Below are 18,826 nucleotides of genomic sequence, written 5' to 3'. Positions count from 1 at the left end.
TTTAGCGATGATGTCAGAAAAAACTTCCTAAGAAGTCATGCTGGCCGACAGTGGGACGGGCTGACTCAGGAGGAGGTGGGGTCTCCTTTATTGGAGACCTTCAGGTGGAGGTTGGACAACTGTGTCTGTGGGATTCTTCCAAATGAGAAAGACTAAGATTCCCTCCAGGTTGGGGAACAGGGGGTCCTCACTTACCTGACACATCAGGACCAAAGGCTCCCGGAACTCAGCTTGGCAAATGGCACAGATCTCACCAGCCTCAGCACACTGCTGGCTTGTGGCCCGAGCTCCATAGTTCTATATGGAACAAGGGGAAAGAGAGCTCTGGTTTTCACAGTAAAGACCAGCTCTTGTCAACATGAATGTGACACAAGCTGTTCTCCAGGCTTGGATACCAGGCCTTAATAAATGTCAATTGATTGAGTGATTAGAACTCCCTCCCTCTCCATCTCTCACCCTCTGCAGGGCTGCCTCCCTGTTTAAAGGGCTGTTTTCACCTCCAACTCTTAGAATCTCTAACTTCTTTCCAAGCAGACCTTGAACGTTCTCTCCACCATGAAGTTTCTCCTGATTCCTCCCCTACTCTCTGGGTCATATTCCCCTCCTGAAATGACTTTGTATATATTTTGTATTTACTTAAATGTGAACGTGCTATTTTCCTTGATAGAATGTGAGCTTCCTAAGGGCATAGTCTTTCTGTCTTCAATGCCTAGTACAGTATCTGGTTCATAGTTGGTGCTTAATTAATGCTTATTGATTGGCTGATTTGCCTGTTGCATGCCCATCTCTCCCTTCTAAGCCTGCTGTTACAGAAAGCCAGGCACTGTGCTAGTAAGTCAACAAGTCTTTACTTCTAAAATTTTTTATTAAAGCTTTTTATTTTCAAAACACATATGTGGATAATTTTCAATGTTCACCCTTGCAAAATCTTGTATTCCAAATCTTTTCCTTCTCTTCCCCCCAACCCCTTCCCCTAGATGGCAAATAATCCAAAATATGTTAAACATGTGCAGTTCTTCTATACATATTTTCACAATTATCATGTTGCACACACACACACACACACACACACACACACACACACACACACACACCAAAAAGGGAAAAAAAGGAGAAAGAAAACAAAATGCAAACAACAACAAAAAAGTAAAAATGCTATGTTGTGATCCACACTCATTCCCCACAATCCTCTCTCTAGATGCAGATGGCTCTCTCCATCACAAGATCATTGGAATTGGCCTGAATCATCCCATTTCATATTCAGTTAATAAATTAAGAGCCTACTAGATGCAAGAATACCTAATGTGCCTAGGAGATGGTACTTAGGATCCTGGATTTAGAGCCCAACATGGGCCATCTAGTCCAACCCTCTCATTTTACAGATGAGGAAACTGAGGTAAACACAGTTAAGTGACTTGCTCAGGATCACATAGCTAGTGGTATCTGAGGCTAGATGTGAACTCAGAAGATGAATCTTCCAAACTCAGCATTCTATCCACTGTACATCTAGCTGCTCTAGGGCATACCTACAAATCAAAATCATCTCCTAGAGTAAGGCTATCCTGATGTACTGTCCCTCCAGAAATTATGTATGTATGAGCATCTTGTGCAAGAATCCTTTTGTGTAAGAAGGCACAAAAAGAAAGACAATCCCTTACATTCTACTAGAGAAAAATAACATAAAGGGGAAACTGAAGACAAGTTGGAAAAGCTAGGCTCTGTGGATTCAAAGGAAACAAGAAATTGTCATTTCTTTCAAGGAGTTTAAGGAACTTACATTCTAATAGGGAGACAAGGCATATATACATAATATTTCAAGGATCTGTGATTTCGGTTTGTAAGTATGCCCTAGAGCAGCTAGGTAGTACAGTGGATAGAGTGTTGGGTGTGGAGTCAGGAAGACTCATCTTCTGAGTTCAAATTCAGCCTCAGACACTTAACGAGCTCTGTGATCCCAGGCAAGTCATTTAACCGTGTTTACCTCAGTTTCCTCATCTGTAAAATGAGAGGATTGGACTAGATGGCCCATGTTGGGCTCTAAATCCAGGATCCTAAATAAGGTAATCCTGATGTCCTCTCACCTCAGAAATTATTTTACATCGACTTTGTATAATGTCTCTTACCACTTCCCTTGCGGAACATACACTGTTCTGTGTACATACAGCGTAATATTTGTACTTCCCTTAACAGAACTGCCTCTTCTTGAGGACAGACAGGGAATGTTTTCTGTTTGTCTTTCTTTCCCAACTCTCAAATATATGTTATCAGAAAATAACATAATTACATTATAATGAAATATTGTATATAATAATATCTGTATTGTATCTTCTCCTCCTGTTGAATTGTAAACTCCATAAGGACAGATACTGTTTCTTCTCCGAGGTTTGTATCTTTCCCAGAAATGCTCTGCTCTTAGTGGGCATCTACTAAGTATAGATGCTCAGTGTTACATCCTAACAAACGCCTGTCATTCTTGTTGTCGCATCTCTCCCCGTCCCACCCTCACTCCTTCTCTCCCATTGCCAACTGGAGTCGACATGTCTTCTTCTTCCACCAGAACATAAGCTCCTCTGTCTTTGTACACTTCGAGCTTAGCACAGTTCGTGGAGTTTAGCACGTGTTTATAAAGCAACCTGGAACCTTCTCTCTGACCAATGGCCAGTGTTTCCTGGACTTTACAATCCATGTCATTTCCATAAACTTCTTAGGAGCATTGTAAGGAAGGGAGCACCTACATTTTCTCCACTTGGCCACCCATTTTTTTGTGGACCTCTGTCTGAATATGACTCACCTGAGAGGTGCAGAGAAGCTTCAGGGCCTTCCTTACTCCACCCAGCCGGCCGCAGATGTCAAATGACTGAAAGGGGAAAGACTGATGAGCAATTGCTTTCTATAACCACAGGAGGATGGGACAGGGCTGGGGCAGGGAATCTAATTCCATTTGAACCCCTGCAGGGTTAAAAATGGAGGATTACACAGTGCTACATGTGTAATCCCAAACTGCTAACTTTCCAACGCACAAAGTACAGAGATTCCATGATGGCCCTAGATTTTAGGAAAGAAGTTGTGATTTCCATCTGTGTTGTCGCCCGCGTGGCTCACTATTTCCCAAAGTGCTCCCACACCCATTATCTCATTCATTCTGACTCTGTGTTGTATATGTTTCCCATTTGAGTATATATTGTTGCCCTCTCTCTCCCCCGTAAGATTCTCAAAGGCAGGGGTTGTTTTGTTTTAATCTTTACAATTCTAGCACCTAGCCTACAACTAGTATACTAAAGGTATACACCTCTAGTTGTGCAGGGGCTTTCATTAATGCCCCTGTTCTCTCTTGATTGGCTTAATGCACAAAGCACTCTCTCGAAAGCTGGAAACTCCATGAGGTAGAGATTTGAAGTTAGGAAGACTTAGATTCAAATCCCATCGCAGATACTCACTAGCCTGTGTGATCTTGTACAAATCATTAAATCTCCCTGGGACTCAGTTTCTTCTTCGGTAAAATTAAGGGGTTGAAGTTAGTCTCCTTTAAGGTTCCTTTTTGCTTTAAACTGATGATCCTTTGATTGATGTAAACCTATTAGGTATTTCTTAAGTGCTGTAAACTCCATGAGGGCAGGAATTGAGTCAAGAAGACCTGGATTCAAATCCTGCTTCAGGTCATCCACTGATATCATACAAACAAGCCCAATTCTCTCATTTTACAGATGAGATGATATGTTCAGAGAGGGAATGTCCAAAGTTATGTTGTGACTCCATAGCAGAAATGAGGCTAGAAATCATGTCTTTCAGTTTGTTTGTTAGTTTGTTTTACGATATAAGAATGTGAGGGGCACTGGGAAAAGAATAATCAATTTATACTTGATGAACTTGGAGAGAGATGAAGCATTGTAGTATAGTAGCCAGAAAGCAAGCTTAGGAGTCAAGAAGACCTCAATTTAAGTTGTTTCTCTGACATATATATTAGCCCAGGAGACCCTGGACAAGTCACTTAACACCTGAGTGTTCTGAGCATTTCTCTAAGACTCTGCTGTTTTTCTTTGGTCTCAAAGAAAACCATGACATCAGGGAGGGGAAGCAAAGACTCGCAAAAGCTTGGAGTTAAGTGAAGGAGGGCTGGGCAAGGTCACCTGTTTTACTTTCTCCTCCAGAGCCATCTGGGTCCAATGATGAGATATAGATCAGGGCAACTGGAGATGGCTCTGGATGTAGTGGGAGACTTTGGCTTTTTTAAGTAAGTCTTTCAGAGGCCTCAGTTTGATTGAGGTAATGTTTAATTAGTGACTAAGGCTAGGTGAGGGAAAAAATGAGGCAAAAATGCCCTCCTTCACCTAATTAGAAAAAAATCAATCAAGGAAGGAAGACATTCAGGGTTTCTGGACACAACAAAAACAACTGCTATTCACATTCAGTCTGAGCCAATCAAGGATCTGGGCAACACGACTCCTTCTCATTTCTTTTCCTTTCCTTCCCTCTGTCCCCATAGGGGATCATAATACCCTTACCTGTGGGTGCTCTGCTCCAAGGACTGTAAATTTTGATTGCAGAAATCTCATAAATATCTTGGGATTTAAGGGTCAGGACTGTGTTTTGAATCCACATCATTCTGGCACTCATTGATTCACCAATAATAAGTCCCAGCTCAATTCCTATTTGGTCCAAGATTCTAAGTTGCAGAGAAAGTACTGACCTGCCTCAGGAGGAGTTCCTCACTGAGAGTTCTCTACTCTAATGAAACCAATGGCCCATTTAATGGACCATAATCTTACAGTAATTTAAGGGGGAAAAAATCCAAATCAGAACTCCCTAGCATGTACAGCCATCAAGAGCATACCTTTCTCTTTACCCTTTGCTCTCTGAGGTTAAGCAAAAATATGGAGGGCACGGTGTCATGGGCTAATTCAGTCTAATTTGATTCATGGGCACTATACATATGGTTCACTTCATAGGCAAGAGATAAGGGTAACGATCCAATGAGGGCTTGCCCTCCTCCTCTTTCCTTGCTGGAGAAGAACCATCTGTTTCTACCGTTATGGGAAGTCTCCTCTCCTCGGCCCATCTTACCTTGCAAAGGCTGTAAAGGATGATGAGGACCCCTCCTAGGAAATAGCTATTGGAGGGGTCATCGCCCATGATGTATTTGTACCACAGCTGGATGGGAACGAGTGACCGGAACAGCTGGCTCAGCTCCTCAATCACCAAATAGAACTTACCCTGTAACCACATCAGAGGCATAAATTATGATTACTGTTAAAGACCTAAAGGGCAGTGTCAGGGGGGCTTGGGCACCCATGATAATGATGCTCCCAGCCCTCCACAGGCCATTAATCAGTATCTAGAAGCACTTAAGCAGGCTCTTAATGGGGGCAGAGATTAGTGTCGGGGAGAGGCAACCCCTGCCCACTGCCTTCACCCGGCGGCTGCCTGCCGCCCTGGAAAAATCAAAAGGTGAAGGGAGCAGGCATTCAGATCACATTTCAGGGGGATAGAAACCTTACACCTCTAGCAGAGGGTGTGTGTGTGTGTGTGTGTGTGTGTGTGTGTGTGTGTGTGTGTGTGTGTGTGTGTGTATGGGGCACTTCTCTCCAGAGGATGTTGCTATTTCAACTTGAAGCTATATCAAAAGTTTGTGGTCCCTATTGAACCAAACGCATGTAGGATTTTCACCAGAATAACATCAACTGTCTGTTGTCTGAGGACCAACCTAGTTAAATTGGGAAAGGATTGTCACCAGGTTGGATGAAAGAGGCGCCAGCAACTCTCAATGTCTTCTCACTAATGAGCAGATGGGTTGGAACCTGCAGCAGTAATAGGAATAGTCACTGGTAAAATCACTGATCCTTGAAGTATGTGAGCTTTATTGATGATGATGATGATGATGATGATGATGATGATGATGATGATGATGATAACAGATCTCAGGTCTAAGACCGTATGAGAAATGGCAGAAAAATTAGAAATAAGGAAGTTGAAAAAAGGGGATTGACTAGTGAGAGAAATGATTATTTTTTTAAATTAATAACCAATTATTGAATTAAGATGAAAGGATTTTCCTTATCCAGAAATCACTAGAAAATCTTGGGAAAACTTACTCAACCCAGCTGAGAGAACTTAGTTCTAAGACTATTAGAAATGGCAGAAAAATAAGAAATAAGGAAGTTGAAAAAAGGGTGGTGACTAGTGAGAGAAATGATTATTTCTTTCTTGTATTAATAACCAATTATTGAATTAAGATGAAAGGATTTTCCTTATCCAGAAATCACTAGAAAACCTTGGGAAAACTTACTCAACCTAGCTGAGAGAACTCAATTCAGCTGAGAGAACTCAGTTCTAAGACTATATGAGAAATGGCAGAAAAATAAGAAATGAGAAAGTTGAAAAAAGGATTTGACTACTGAGAGAAATGATTATTTCTTTCTTGTATTAATAACCAGTTATTGAATTAGGATTAAAGGATTTTCCTTATTCAGAAATCACTAGAAAATCTTGGGAAAACTTACTCAACCTGGCTGAGAGAACTGGTGAATAATTGTTCTTTGGGGTTGGTCTGACAGGTCTGAGCTAGAAGTGGGTTCCTTCTTTGATATGTATATTGACAAATCCCTTTGACCAGGATTTGGGTGGTAAGCCCAAGACCCTCTTTAGAATGAGCCCATATCTCATTATCATAATCACTTTTTCATTAATTATTAATCAAGCAGAGTTGATTGTCATCTTTTGGGACGTCTATTTTCCCAAGAACATATAAGTTGTGAGCCCACTACCATGAGTGGGATTTGAGAATACTAATGGTCTCTTTTAGTATAATATATAGCATTAATACCTAGAAACTATGTCTCTTAAGCTCTATGGACATCACATAAGGAATTTACATTGTTTGGAAAAGAGTCATCAGGATGGTGAAAGGTCTTGAAAGATTATGCCATATCTGGTCAGGTAAGGAATCAGAAATACCAAGACTGGAGAAAAGAAAGTTCAAAGAGAAAAGGAAAGGTTTCTTCAAATCTTGAAAGGGCTGTCATGGAGAAGAAGGGTTAGCTTTTTTCCTCTTGACCCCATAGGGAAGAATGAGGGGTGAAAAATGCCAAAAACTGATATCAGCTAGTCATCTTGGAAAGCTTTCTGAGGATTAGTGCTTATCCTAACATAGGTTGCCCAGAGAAGCTCATCAGAATACTCTGTCCATTTCACGATGGCGTGCTTGCCAGGGTTTTGGACAACGGACAACACTCAAGCTTTCCAGTCACCAATGGAGTGAGACGTGCTTTTTAGCATGATGTTTTCAGCCATATTGTCAAACACTTTCACTGAGGACAAGCATCAAAGTCAGTACTGCACGTATGGTCAATTCTTCAACTTGAAAATACTACAAGCCCAAACTAAAATAGACAGACTGTTGGCGCATGGTTTTTTGTTTGCAGATGATTATGCACTTAGTGCAACTTCCAAAGATGAGACGTGACAAATTGTTGATCGATTCTCTGCTGCTTGTGCTTTTTGGCTTAACAATTAACACCAAGAAAATACAGTCATCACCGTGCCATCCAAATGTGGAACCACTAGATACAGCAAATGGTGAAGTTTCAAATGTTATGGATAAATTCACTTACCTTGGTAGAATACTTTCCAGGGATGAATAAATTAATAATGAGGTTGACACATGCATTGCCAGAGTTAGCTCAGTGTTTGGGAAGATCCAAAGGAAAGTGTGGGGGAGGAAAGATAATAGACTGGCTACCAAACTGGTCTATAGCACCACTGTTGCTGACCTCATTGTTGTGTGCCTGTGAAACCTGGACAGTCTACCAGTGCCATGCCAGGAAACTGAATTGCTTCCATCTGAATTGTCTTAGAAAGATTGTAAAGATCACCTGGCAGGATAAGAAACCAGCTACTGAGGTTCTTTCTCAAACTGAACTGACAAGCATTCAAACTGTATTGCAGAGAGTGCAACTCCATTGGGCTGGTCATATAGTTCAAATGCCAAATTCATGCTTGCCAATCGGGAACTAAGTAATCTAATTTTAAAAAATGAATAGGTCAAAGAACAGATCACAGAAACAGTCAACAATTTCATTAAAGATAATGATGACAATGAGATAACAGCAAAATTTGTGAGATGTGATGAAAGTGGTACTTACAGGAAAATTTATATCTCTAAATGCTTACATCAATAATAAAAAAAAAAAGAACAACAAACTCAGCATTTTACTTAAAAATAAAACAACTAGAAAAACAACACTGAAAATTCTCAAATAACAAAACAGAAATCCTGAAAATCAAAGGAGAGATCAATGAAATTGAAAGTACCTGCCAATTGAACTAAAAGCTGATTTTGTAAAACAAACAAACAAGATGGATAAACTATTTAATAATTAGATTTAAAAAAGAAAAAAACAAGTTATGACTATAAAAAATGAAAAGGATAAACGCATAGCCAATGAAGATAAAATATAAGCAATCAGTAGCTATTTTATCTAAATATATGCTAATTAAACTAACAATATAAATGAAATGGATGAATATTTACAAAAATATAAATTACTAGGATGAGCTCCATATGGGGAAAAAAATCCCCTAGGACCAATTGGATTTACAAGTGGATTCCATGAAAAAAATTAAAGAACAAGGAATTTTTTTAACTGAAAAGGGTAAAGAAATACCACCAAATTACTTTTATAATACAAATATGGTTTTGATATCTAAATCAGGGAGAGCCCAAAACAAACAGAAAACTAAAGACCAATTTCCTTAATGAATGCGGATGTAAAAATTTTAAAATAAAATGCTGTCAAGGAAATTACAGCAATATGGCACAAGGATCGTGCACTATGATCAGATGGATTTATGCCAGGAATGTAGGGTTAATTTAATATTAAGAAAACTATGAACATAATTGTATCAAAAGAAAATCCATAAAAGTCATGTGATTATATATCAATAGATGGATTTTGACAAAATATAATACCCATTCCTATTTTAAAAAATACTGGAAAGCAGGGAAATAAATGAAGCTTTCAAAATAATAAATAATATCTATCATAACCAAGAGCAAGCATTGTTTATAATGGAGATAAACTGGAAGCCTTTCCAGTAAGAACAGGGATGAAGCAAGGATGTCCATTATCAACATTACTATTGTACTAGAAATGCTAGTTATAACAATTAGACAAGAAAAAGAAATTGAAGGAATAGGCAGAGACAATAAGGAAACATCACTTTTAACAGATGATATGATAGCATATTTAGAGAACCCTAGAGAGTCAATTAAAACCTAGTCAAAACAATTAGCAACTTTAGCAATATTGCAGTATATAAATAAACCCACACGAATCATCAGTATTTCTATTAGATTACCAATAGAATATAGCAGGAAAAGATAGAGAAACTCCACTTAAAAATTGTAGATATTATAAAGTACTTGGGAGTCTACCTTCCATGACATGGATAGAAACTATATGAACACAATTACAAAAGACAAATCTTAATAATTAGAGAAATATTAATTTATTTTTTCCTTTTAAAATTTTTATAAAGCTTTTTATTTTTAAAACACATGCATAGTTTTCAACATTTACCCTTGCAAAACCTTGTGTTCCAAATTTTTCCCCTCCCTTTCTCCTACCCCTTCTTCTAAATGGCAAGTAATCCAATATAGGTTAAACATGTGCAATTCTTCTATAGCTATTTTCACAATTATCTTGGTGCACAAGAAAAATCAAATCAAAAAGGGAAAAAAATGAGAAAAAACAAAGCACAAGCAAACAACAAAAAAGTGAAAATATTATGTTGTGATCCACACTCAATCCCTACAGTCCTCTCTCTAGATGCAAATGGTTCTCTCCATCATAAGACCATTGGAACTTGCCTAAGTCACATTGAAAAGAGGCACATCCATCAGAATTGAACATCATATAATCTTGTTGTTCTTGTGTACAATGCTCTCTTGGTTCTACTTATTTTACTTAGCCTCAATTCACATAAGTCTCTCAAGGCCTCTTTGAAATCATCCTGAGATTGTTTTTATAGAACAATAATATTCCATAACATTCATATACCATAACTTATTCAGCCATTCCCCAACTGATGGGCATCCACTCAGTTTCCAATTTCTTGCCATTACAAAAAGGACTGCTACAAATATTTTTGCACATGTGGGATCTTTTCCTTTTTTTATGATCTCTTTGGGATACAGGCCTAGTGGAGACACTTCTGGATTAAAGGATGTGTGCAGTTTGATAATCCTTTGGGCATAGTTCCATATTGTCCTATAGAATGGTTGGATCTGTTCACAACTCCACCGACAATGTATTAATGTCCCGATTTTCCACATCCCCCCAACATCCATCATTATATTTTCCTGTAATCTTAGATAATCTGAGAGATGTGTAGTGGTACTAAGAGTTATCTTAATTTGCAAAATATGAATTTCTCAGGGTAGGCCGAGACAACATAATAAAAATGACAATTATATTAATTTGCATATTCAGCACCATACCATTCAAACCACTGAAGAATTACTTTATAGAGCTAACAAAATTCATCTGGATGAACAAAAGGTCAAAGATATCAAGGGAATCAATGAAAAAAATTAAGGGGGCCTAATAGTTCATATTTCTAATTATATTTTTCATAGATGGCAAAATGGATAATTTTGATTACATAAGATTAAAAAGATTTCATAAAAACAAAACCAATAAAGCCCAAATTAGAAATAAAGCAAGATGGGGGAATTTTTTTTACAACAAGTTTCTATGATAAAGGTCTCATTTCTCAAATATATTTTATATTTAAATAAATCTAAAACATTTAAAATATAGTTTAATTTTAAAATTAAAAACAAATTTTAAATTCAATTTTTTTTAAAAGAGAAGATATTTTATAAGGGATAAATGGTCATAGACTGTTTTCAGAGGAAGAACTCAAAACTATCAATAATCATATGAAAAATGCTCTAAATCACTATTGATTAAAAATGTAATTTAAAATTATTCTGAGGTACCACCTCATACATATCAGATTGACTAACATGACAGAAAAAGAAACTGACAAATATTGAAAGAGATGTGAAAAAAAGGACACTAATGCAGCATTGGTGGAATTGTGAACTGGTCAAATCATTGTGAAGAATAATTTGGAGCTATGCCCCAAATTATATAAGATTACGCCTATCCTTTGACCTAGCAATACTGCTAATAAGTCTATACCCTAAAGGATAAAGGAACAAAGGAAAAGAACCTATATATACAAAACATGTTTGTAGCTCCTTTTGTGATAGCAAAGAATAAGAAATGAAGAGGATGCCTATAAATTGGAAAATGGCTGAACAAATTATGGTATGTGAATGGAATACTAGTATAAGAAAAAATGAAGGGAATGGTTTCAGAAAAACCTGGGAAGCTTTCTATGAATTGATGCAAAGTGAGTTGAGCAGAACCAAGAGTATATTGTACCCATTAACAGAAATTTGTAAAAGTAATTAACTGTGAAAGTCTTAGTAATTCTGGCTAATATAATGATCCACTACAACTCCAAAATGACCCATGATATAAAATGCTATTTCTCTCCAGATAAAAAACGAATGGACTCAGAGGACAAATTGAAGCATTTTTTTTTCTTTATCTTTCTTGCTTCCTCCCTTCCCCATCCTACCCTAGAACATGACTAATGTACAGATGTTTTGTGTGATTTCATATGTATAACGCGTATCATTTCTTGCCTTTTCACTGGGTGAGGGATGGGAAAGAATTTAAAACTGTAGAAAAATGAAAAGAGGAAAAGAAGCATGAGAATGAATTGAAGGAGTTGTGATAATTTGCCAGAGGAAGATTTAACTGACTCTAAAAGAAGAAACCCTTAATAATAAGGGCTGTCTAGAAGTCTAATGGGATGATTCCAAAGATGTTTGAGTCCTCCATTCCCAGGGATCTTCAACAGAACTTGGATGATGCTTTTCTTGGGATGTTGTATGGGGATAGGGAAGTCTTGCTCTCTCTATGGGTTAGACATATGAAGTTTCTTTGAAAGTTGAGACATAAGCTTACAGGTCTAGACTTATGTCAAGTTTCTTCCTAGCTCTGTACATTCCTTCCTTTAGTCTCTTAAAAAATTAAATACTATTTTTAAAAAATTGAATATTATTTTCATTTAAATAAAATCCATTTTATCTTTTTCCTCCTTCCCCCAACTGAAAAAAAAAGATAAACAAAACCTTTGTAGCAGATACGTATACTTAAACAAAACTAATTCTCTCATTAGTTATGTGCAAAAAATGTTTTGGTCTATTCCCAGAATACATCACCTATCCTTTTATCAGGAGGAAGGCAGCATGTTCTTTGATCACAGATTTTCCAGATCTGTGGTTGATCAGAATTCTTTTTTTTTAACTTTTTAAATTTTTTAATTTGAATTCTTAAGTCTCTCAAAATTGTTTTTACAGCATTATGATCTTTGAATATAAATTGTCCTCCTGGTTATGCTTTCTCCACTCTGCATCAGCTTTTACAAGTCTTCCTAGTTTTCCTTAGTTAAAAAAAAATTATTGGGAAATCCTGAACTTGATGTTAAACAAACTAGTATCAACTCTCAATCTTTCTGCATTCCATGAAGAATGATCTTTGAAGAAAGAAGGATGGAACAAAAATGGTTCACAGAGCAGAAACCCAAGAAAAGTAAGGAACTGGTAAGAGCTTCCTTAGCTTTCTTCATGTCTCAGTTAAAATCCCACCATCTATAGGAAGGCCTTTGTGATCCCTCTTAATTCTAATGCCTTTCCTCTCTTCATTACGTTTTTTTCCTTTCTTTGTACATAACAGTTTGTATATTGTCTTCATTTGATCATGTCTCCTTGACATATCCTTCTGTTTTTCTTTGTATCCTTGGCACTTAGCACAGTGTCTGGCACAAAGTAGGTACTTCATAAATGTTTACTGATTAAAAAATATCCACCTACACCCAATGAGCTCAGACAACTGGATCTGTATGACCTACATCCCAAGGCACCTGGCAACTCATCCATTTTAAAACAAAAATTCTGAACAAGTGAAATGAATTTCTCTTCAGTCCCCAGTTCCAGGAACAACATTTGTAAAATGGTAGAAAATTTAAAGCTAAAAAGTATTCCAAAAACTAACTCTAACCCAGTTCTCATTTTATAGGTAAGGAAAATGAGGTCCAAGAAGATTAAGTGATTTGCACAAATGTGACAAAAACAGTAAACAAGGGTCAGGATTTGGATCTCGATTTTCTGACTATAGACACTGGTCTTGATAATTTTTGAGAGAGATTGGAGAACAGGAAAAAAGCTGCAGAACTGACAAAAGGTTAAATTATCCCAATCATCGAAAAAGGAAGAAGGTTCAATCTATCAACTGTGAGCCAAAATCAATTTTACTAGAGCACATCATGGAATAGATGGCTTGCGTGTGAGCACTTAGAAAGGAAAGCCACAATTACTAAAAGACAGCATGGCTTTCCTCAAGAATAACTGTTTCAGATTAACCTAACTGCCTTTTTTTGTGACAGGGTTATTATATTGGTAGGCAAGAGTATATTAACATTTCACCACTGCAACTAACCCAGCCTCTTACATTATCTGAGTGAATAAGATGGAGAGTGTGGGCTATATGACAATACAGTTATGTAAATTCAGAATTTGATGAATCACAGACCTCACAAGTAGGCACTAATGGGTTGATGCCAATTTGAAGGAAGGCCTTTAGTGGAGTACCTCAGAGGTCTATCTTTGGCCTTGTTCTGCTGAAAACTTTTAGTGATTATGTGGATAGAGCCATAGAAATCTGGCTCACTAAATCTATAAATGTCTTGGAGTTGGTAAGGACAGCTAATATGCTGAATGCCAGGATGCAAAAAAATAATAATAATAATAATGAAAGGAAAAAATGAGTGCAATAAAATTCAATAGGGATAACTCTAAAGTTCTACACTTGGGCTGGGATGGGGAGATGGAAAACATAAAGCTTAGAATGTTAGGAAAATTAGATATGATTAACCAATGGCAACTTCCCATCAGTAATATTAAGGAATACACAGACTTCTCAGGATCTTAAAGTAACTATATATAGATCCAGTTGCACAAGATTCCAGATCAATGATTGAAAAAAAATCTCAGAAGTGACTGAGTATAACCATATTTTTTTATAAATGAAGAATCTGAGGTTCAGAGAAGTTACGTGATTTTCCTAGAGTCACACAGTCTGGTCTGCCTTACTCTAAATCTATCTGCTTAGTTGCTTCTTGGAGATGGGAGCTAGATTAAAGTTACTGTAGAAAAATTAGATTTTGTGGTTTTAGCATACTGCAAAGTCAGTCATTATGAATCAAAATTGTGATGTGTACCCAGAAAAGTTCACAACATCTTAGGCTTCATTAAAAGGAGATTAGTACTCAAAAGGAGGATGGTGATAGTCCCACTAAATTCTGTCCCAGGCTTATAAATCTGGAGTATTGTGGTCATTTCTTGGTGCCTAATTTAAAAAGGACATTGATAAACTGGACTTTGATAACCAGAAGATTACCAGAAGGAGGAAAGGACTAAAGATCATGCATGTGAGAGAAGACATTGGGGATGTTAAGCCTAGAGAAAAAAAGACATAGGTGATGACACAATAGCATCTTCTAGTATTTGGAAGCTGTCATATGGGAGAGAGATTAGAGTTTGTCCTACTTGGCTTTACAAGGACCAAGGTACAAGTTGCAAAGAGTGGAGTTAGACTCAATATTAGGAAACATGTTCTAAAAATGGCGTATGAAATTGGAGATTGTAAAAGGATTTTGGAATGGATTCTTATATAGTAGGGGGCAGGTTTATCATTCCAAAATGTAAGATTCTGTGTTGCTGTGAAAATTGGGATAAATACGAGAAACAGAAGTCATTTAATATTATGTTAAGCGAGGCTCTTTAAGTGGGAAAAATCTATTAGTAATGATTGCAGAATTTTGCTAAAAAGATCTTATCCTATCAACCAGCTGAAACTTTGTACAAATAATTCATTTTTTCTCTGAACCTCAGTTTTCTCACCTGTAAAGTGAGTGCCTTTGCTTAAAAAATTTTAGGTACCTCCCAGCCCTGACATTTCTAGAGTTCTCAGGATCCATCCAACTTTGACATTCTCTGTTTTAAAATCCCTCCCAGCCCTAATATTCCCTGTTCTAAGAGCCCTCCCAGCTCAACATTCTGTGTTCTCTATTTTCTTCCAGCTCTAAAACTTAAAAAAAAAGTCAAAATAAGAAAATACTTATAGAATTATTTCTAAGATATCCATACTTAATCATTCTCAAACTTTGTGTTTCCCCCTTTCTTGCAAAAGAAAAAGTTTTTCTGAGGTCATTCCTTCAGCCTTTCTTTCCTGAGTTCTAAACCCTGCTCTTGTTTATTTTGACTGCCCTCACTTGTTATTGTGGGGTGGCTCACTGGGGAGGGGGCTGTGTTTCCTGCTTTGATATTCAAGGATTTTCAGCCTGAGCCATGTCCTGAAAACAAGGGCTTTTTTTCCCTGAGGTTGTGTACAGGAGGAGGCCTCCAACCTCTTGTTTGTTATTTCAGTATTGCAAAGGAGAGAGGAGCAAGTGAAGTCCTTAACCCCCCTACTCCCAAGAAAACCAGCACTGATGCATTTATCTGTTTCACACTGAAAAGTTATTCCAAGTTGACACACAGATGGAAGAAAAGATGAGCCTGGGACTTAACTGATATCTTCCCCATATCTGAAAGACATATGTCCCTTTCCCTTCCCCCTTCTCCTCTCCATTTAGACTTGCTCACTTGACATCCTGAAAACAGGATCCAGAAGAAAATGGTATGGCAAGTGAGGACTGTCAAAGAAAGCCAGCAGGAGAGCTATAGTGGTGTTCACAGGTCTCCCAAGTGTTGATAAAGTGTGGGTGGTGGGTGTCAAGGAAGTTGGGTGGAGAAGGGCAGAGATACACAGAGAAAAACAAGAGAGATGAGGCAGAGAAGAGAGTTATAAAGGCATAGAGAAAAAAGGAGAGATAAAAAGAGAATGAGCAAGACAGAAGAGAATAAATAAAAAGGGGATGAAAGACAGTGAGAGACAGAGAACAGGGAGAGACAGAGAGAGAGGGGAGGGAGGGAGCAGAGCGGGAGAGAAGGAGGAAGGAGGGAAAGAGGGAGAGAAAGAAGGGAAAGACACACAAAGAGAAGTAGAGAGGGGGAGAGAGAGAGAGAGAGAGAGAGAGAGAGAGAGAGAGAGAGAAGAGAGCAAAGGGGAGAGAGACAGTGATGGGGAGAGAAACAGAGACAGAGATAAACAGAGACAGAGACATAGTCAAAAACAGAGAGATATACACAGAGAAACAGAGAGAATGAGGGAGAGAGACAGACAGAAAGAGATAAAGAGAAGATGGAGCAAAACCAAGAAAAGAGCGAACAAGACAGAAGAGAAAGCAAAGTAAAGAGAAAGAGCAAGGCAGAGAGAGGAGTAAAAGACAAATGTAAATAAAGATATAGAGGAGAAGAAAAAGAAGAGAAATATAGAGAAGAATAAAAAAAGGAAAAGAGAAAAGAAGAAAGGAGAGTGAGGAGACAAGAGAAAAAAGCAATGAAATTGAGGAGAATATAAAAAGAGGAAGAGAGAGAGAGAGAAGAGAGAGAGAGAGAGAGAGAGAGAGAGAGAGAGAGAGAGAGATGAAAAGGAGAAAGCAAGGATCTGGTAAAGTAAGAAAAGAACAAAGAAGTGAAAATGAAGAGAAAAAGAAAAATTAAGAGAATATAGACAAAAAAGAATGAAAAAAGAAAAGATGGCACAGAGAAAGAAGGGAAGAAAGAAAGGATGGATAAAAGGGAGAGAGAGAGACTCAGAAAAAAAGGAGGAAGAAAGCAAGAGTGAGAAAAAGAGAAGAATGGAGAGAAGGAAGAATGAAAGAAAGGAAGGAGAAAAGAAAGGATAGAAAAGAGAAAGAGAGAGAGAGAAAAAGAAGGAGAAAGAAAGCCAAGGATGGGGTAAAGAGTGAGGAAAGAAAGAAGAAATGAAAAAGAGAAAAAGAAAAAGTGAGGGGAGAGACAGAAACGAATGAAAAAAGGAAAGCTGGAGGAAAGAAAGGAGGGAGGGGGAACAAAAGATGGGAAGGAGGGAAGAAAAAAGGGAGGGAGGGAGGAATGAAAGCAGATAGGGAGGGAGGAAAGAAAGGAGGGGGGAGAGAGAGAAGGGGAGAGCCCCCCACTATGGCTGGGCGCGAGGCTGGCTCCGGGGTACCACTGGTGATGTCATCCCCGGCCCTGGTCATTAATCCCCTTCAGCCCAGAGCGGCGCTGGGCCACAGCCAGCCTTTGCCGGTGCCTCCCCCCGGGTCCCGGGGATGAGATCACTCCGTCAGCCTGTCGTCCTGATCCCACTGCTCTCAACAAATCGAATCCTTCGGAGAGCTTTGGCATTCTCATGATCTCATGGCCCCCCGGGATGCGCCGCTCCGGGATGAGGTCACAGCCGCAGTGGCGAGAAGACTCATGGGCTTTTCTTTTCTTTTTTTTTTTTTTTTTGCTCCAGGTCTGGGGGGGGGGGGGGTGTGGAGTGGGGGGCTGTCGGCGCACCGCATAGCTGCAGCACCAACCACCCCGCCCCGCGCAGCCTCCCCACCCCCCTCCAGTGAGCAATTTATTAAATTAGCATGAAAGGCAGGAGCCCCGGTTTGTTGCAATCAGCCTTTATTTCTTAAGCCTTGGGGACCGGAGGTTGCTTTGGCTAATGACAGGCCCATGGCTTCCTTTGACAGATCCATACCCACCCCCCTCCCTGCCCCCTAGGACGCCGCTGCCCTCAGTCCTTTGCAAATCCTAGGGAAGGTTAGTTAGCCAGGACCAATGGCTCATGCACAGCCCAAGTCACCATCCTTTCCTTCTCCCTCCCCTTGCCAAGCCCTCCTCCTTCCTGTTCCAATAAGAATAATTCCATTCCATCAGCAATCACCTATTAAGCACATGATTTGTATCTTCTCAGAAAAAAAAAAAAAGAAACAAAACAAAACAAAAAACAAAACCAGAATCCCTGCCTTCAACATGCTTGCAGTCTGGGAGGTGGTGTTGAGATACACCACTTGCAGAAATAAACGAAGAGCAATAATATAAAGAGGGAGACATCAACAATTAAGGGAACTCAAGAAAGGCTTCTGGAGAGCCCTAGCTGAGCTGAGTCATAGATCTAGAACTAAAAGTCCAATTCCCTCTTTTTACAGATGAGGAAACTGAGGCACCGAGAGGGTAAACAATTTCCCTAAGAAAAGGATCCAGGATCTATACCCAAATTGAGCCAGGTAAGATCCAGAAAGTCTTAGAGGAAATAGTCAAGATTTGGGACCCGAATCTTCTGACTGTGGCCTCAACACTGCCCACTGTGGCACATTGCTTTATAGGATACAAAGGATCAATAGTGATGAAGATGAAGAAGGAGGGCGTTCCAGACATGGGTGGAGAGGACGGACTACTTGACAGCTGAGTGAAGGATAGACCAGAACAGGGAAAGATTAGGCAGGATGGCCAACCAGTAGGTTACTGCAATAATCCAGACATGAGTGAGGTGGGGAGAAGGGAGAGGAGGCCATAGTTCAGAGAAGATATAAAGGAAGAAATGGTAGGATTTAGTATTGGAGAGGGAGAGGATGGAGAGATTTAGAGCAGTTGAGGATGACACAAGGTACAAAGCTGAGTGACTGAGAGGATGTGCTACCCTAGACATCTAGCTATAGAAATCTTAGGAAGAAGGAAGAGCTTGGAGAAAAGAGAATGATTTCTGCCTTGGACATGTTGACTTTAAGATGTCTCTAAAGGAGTCAGAACTGTGCAGTGGATAGTTGG

General features: G+C 38.8%; 1 protein-coding gene across 3 annotated transcripts in view; it reads right to left on the bottom strand.

Annotated features, from left to right (window-relative positions):
- RNFT2 (ring finger protein, transmembrane 2) overlaps positions 1–18,826 on the bottom strand; it is a 79,808-nt gene that overhangs the window by 6,021 nt on the left and 54,961 nt on the right. For all 3 annotated transcript variants that reach the window (XM_051972866.1, XM_051972868.1, XM_051972867.1), the window contains 3 exons: positions 5,062–5,211; positions 2,792–2,857; positions 196–297 (listed from right to left, as the gene is read on the bottom strand). In XM_051972866.1, coding sequence (XP_051828826.1) covers positions 196–297; positions 2,792–2,857; positions 5,062–5,211 — 318 coding nt within the window. The remainder of the gene's footprint in view (positions 1–195; positions 298–2,791; positions 2,858–5,061; positions 5,212–18,826) is intronic.

This window comes from Antechinus flavipes, chromosome 1, assembly GCF_016432865.1.
Source record: "Antechinus flavipes isolate AdamAnt ecotype Samford, QLD, Australia chromosome 1, AdamAnt_v2, whole genome shotgun sequence".
Lineage (NCBI taxonomy): Eukaryota > Metazoa > Chordata > Mammalia > Dasyuromorphia > Dasyuridae > Antechinus > Antechinus flavipes.
The sequence above is the reverse complement of the archived record's forward strand: the minus strand, read 5'-3'. Positions and strand labels throughout refer to the sequence as shown.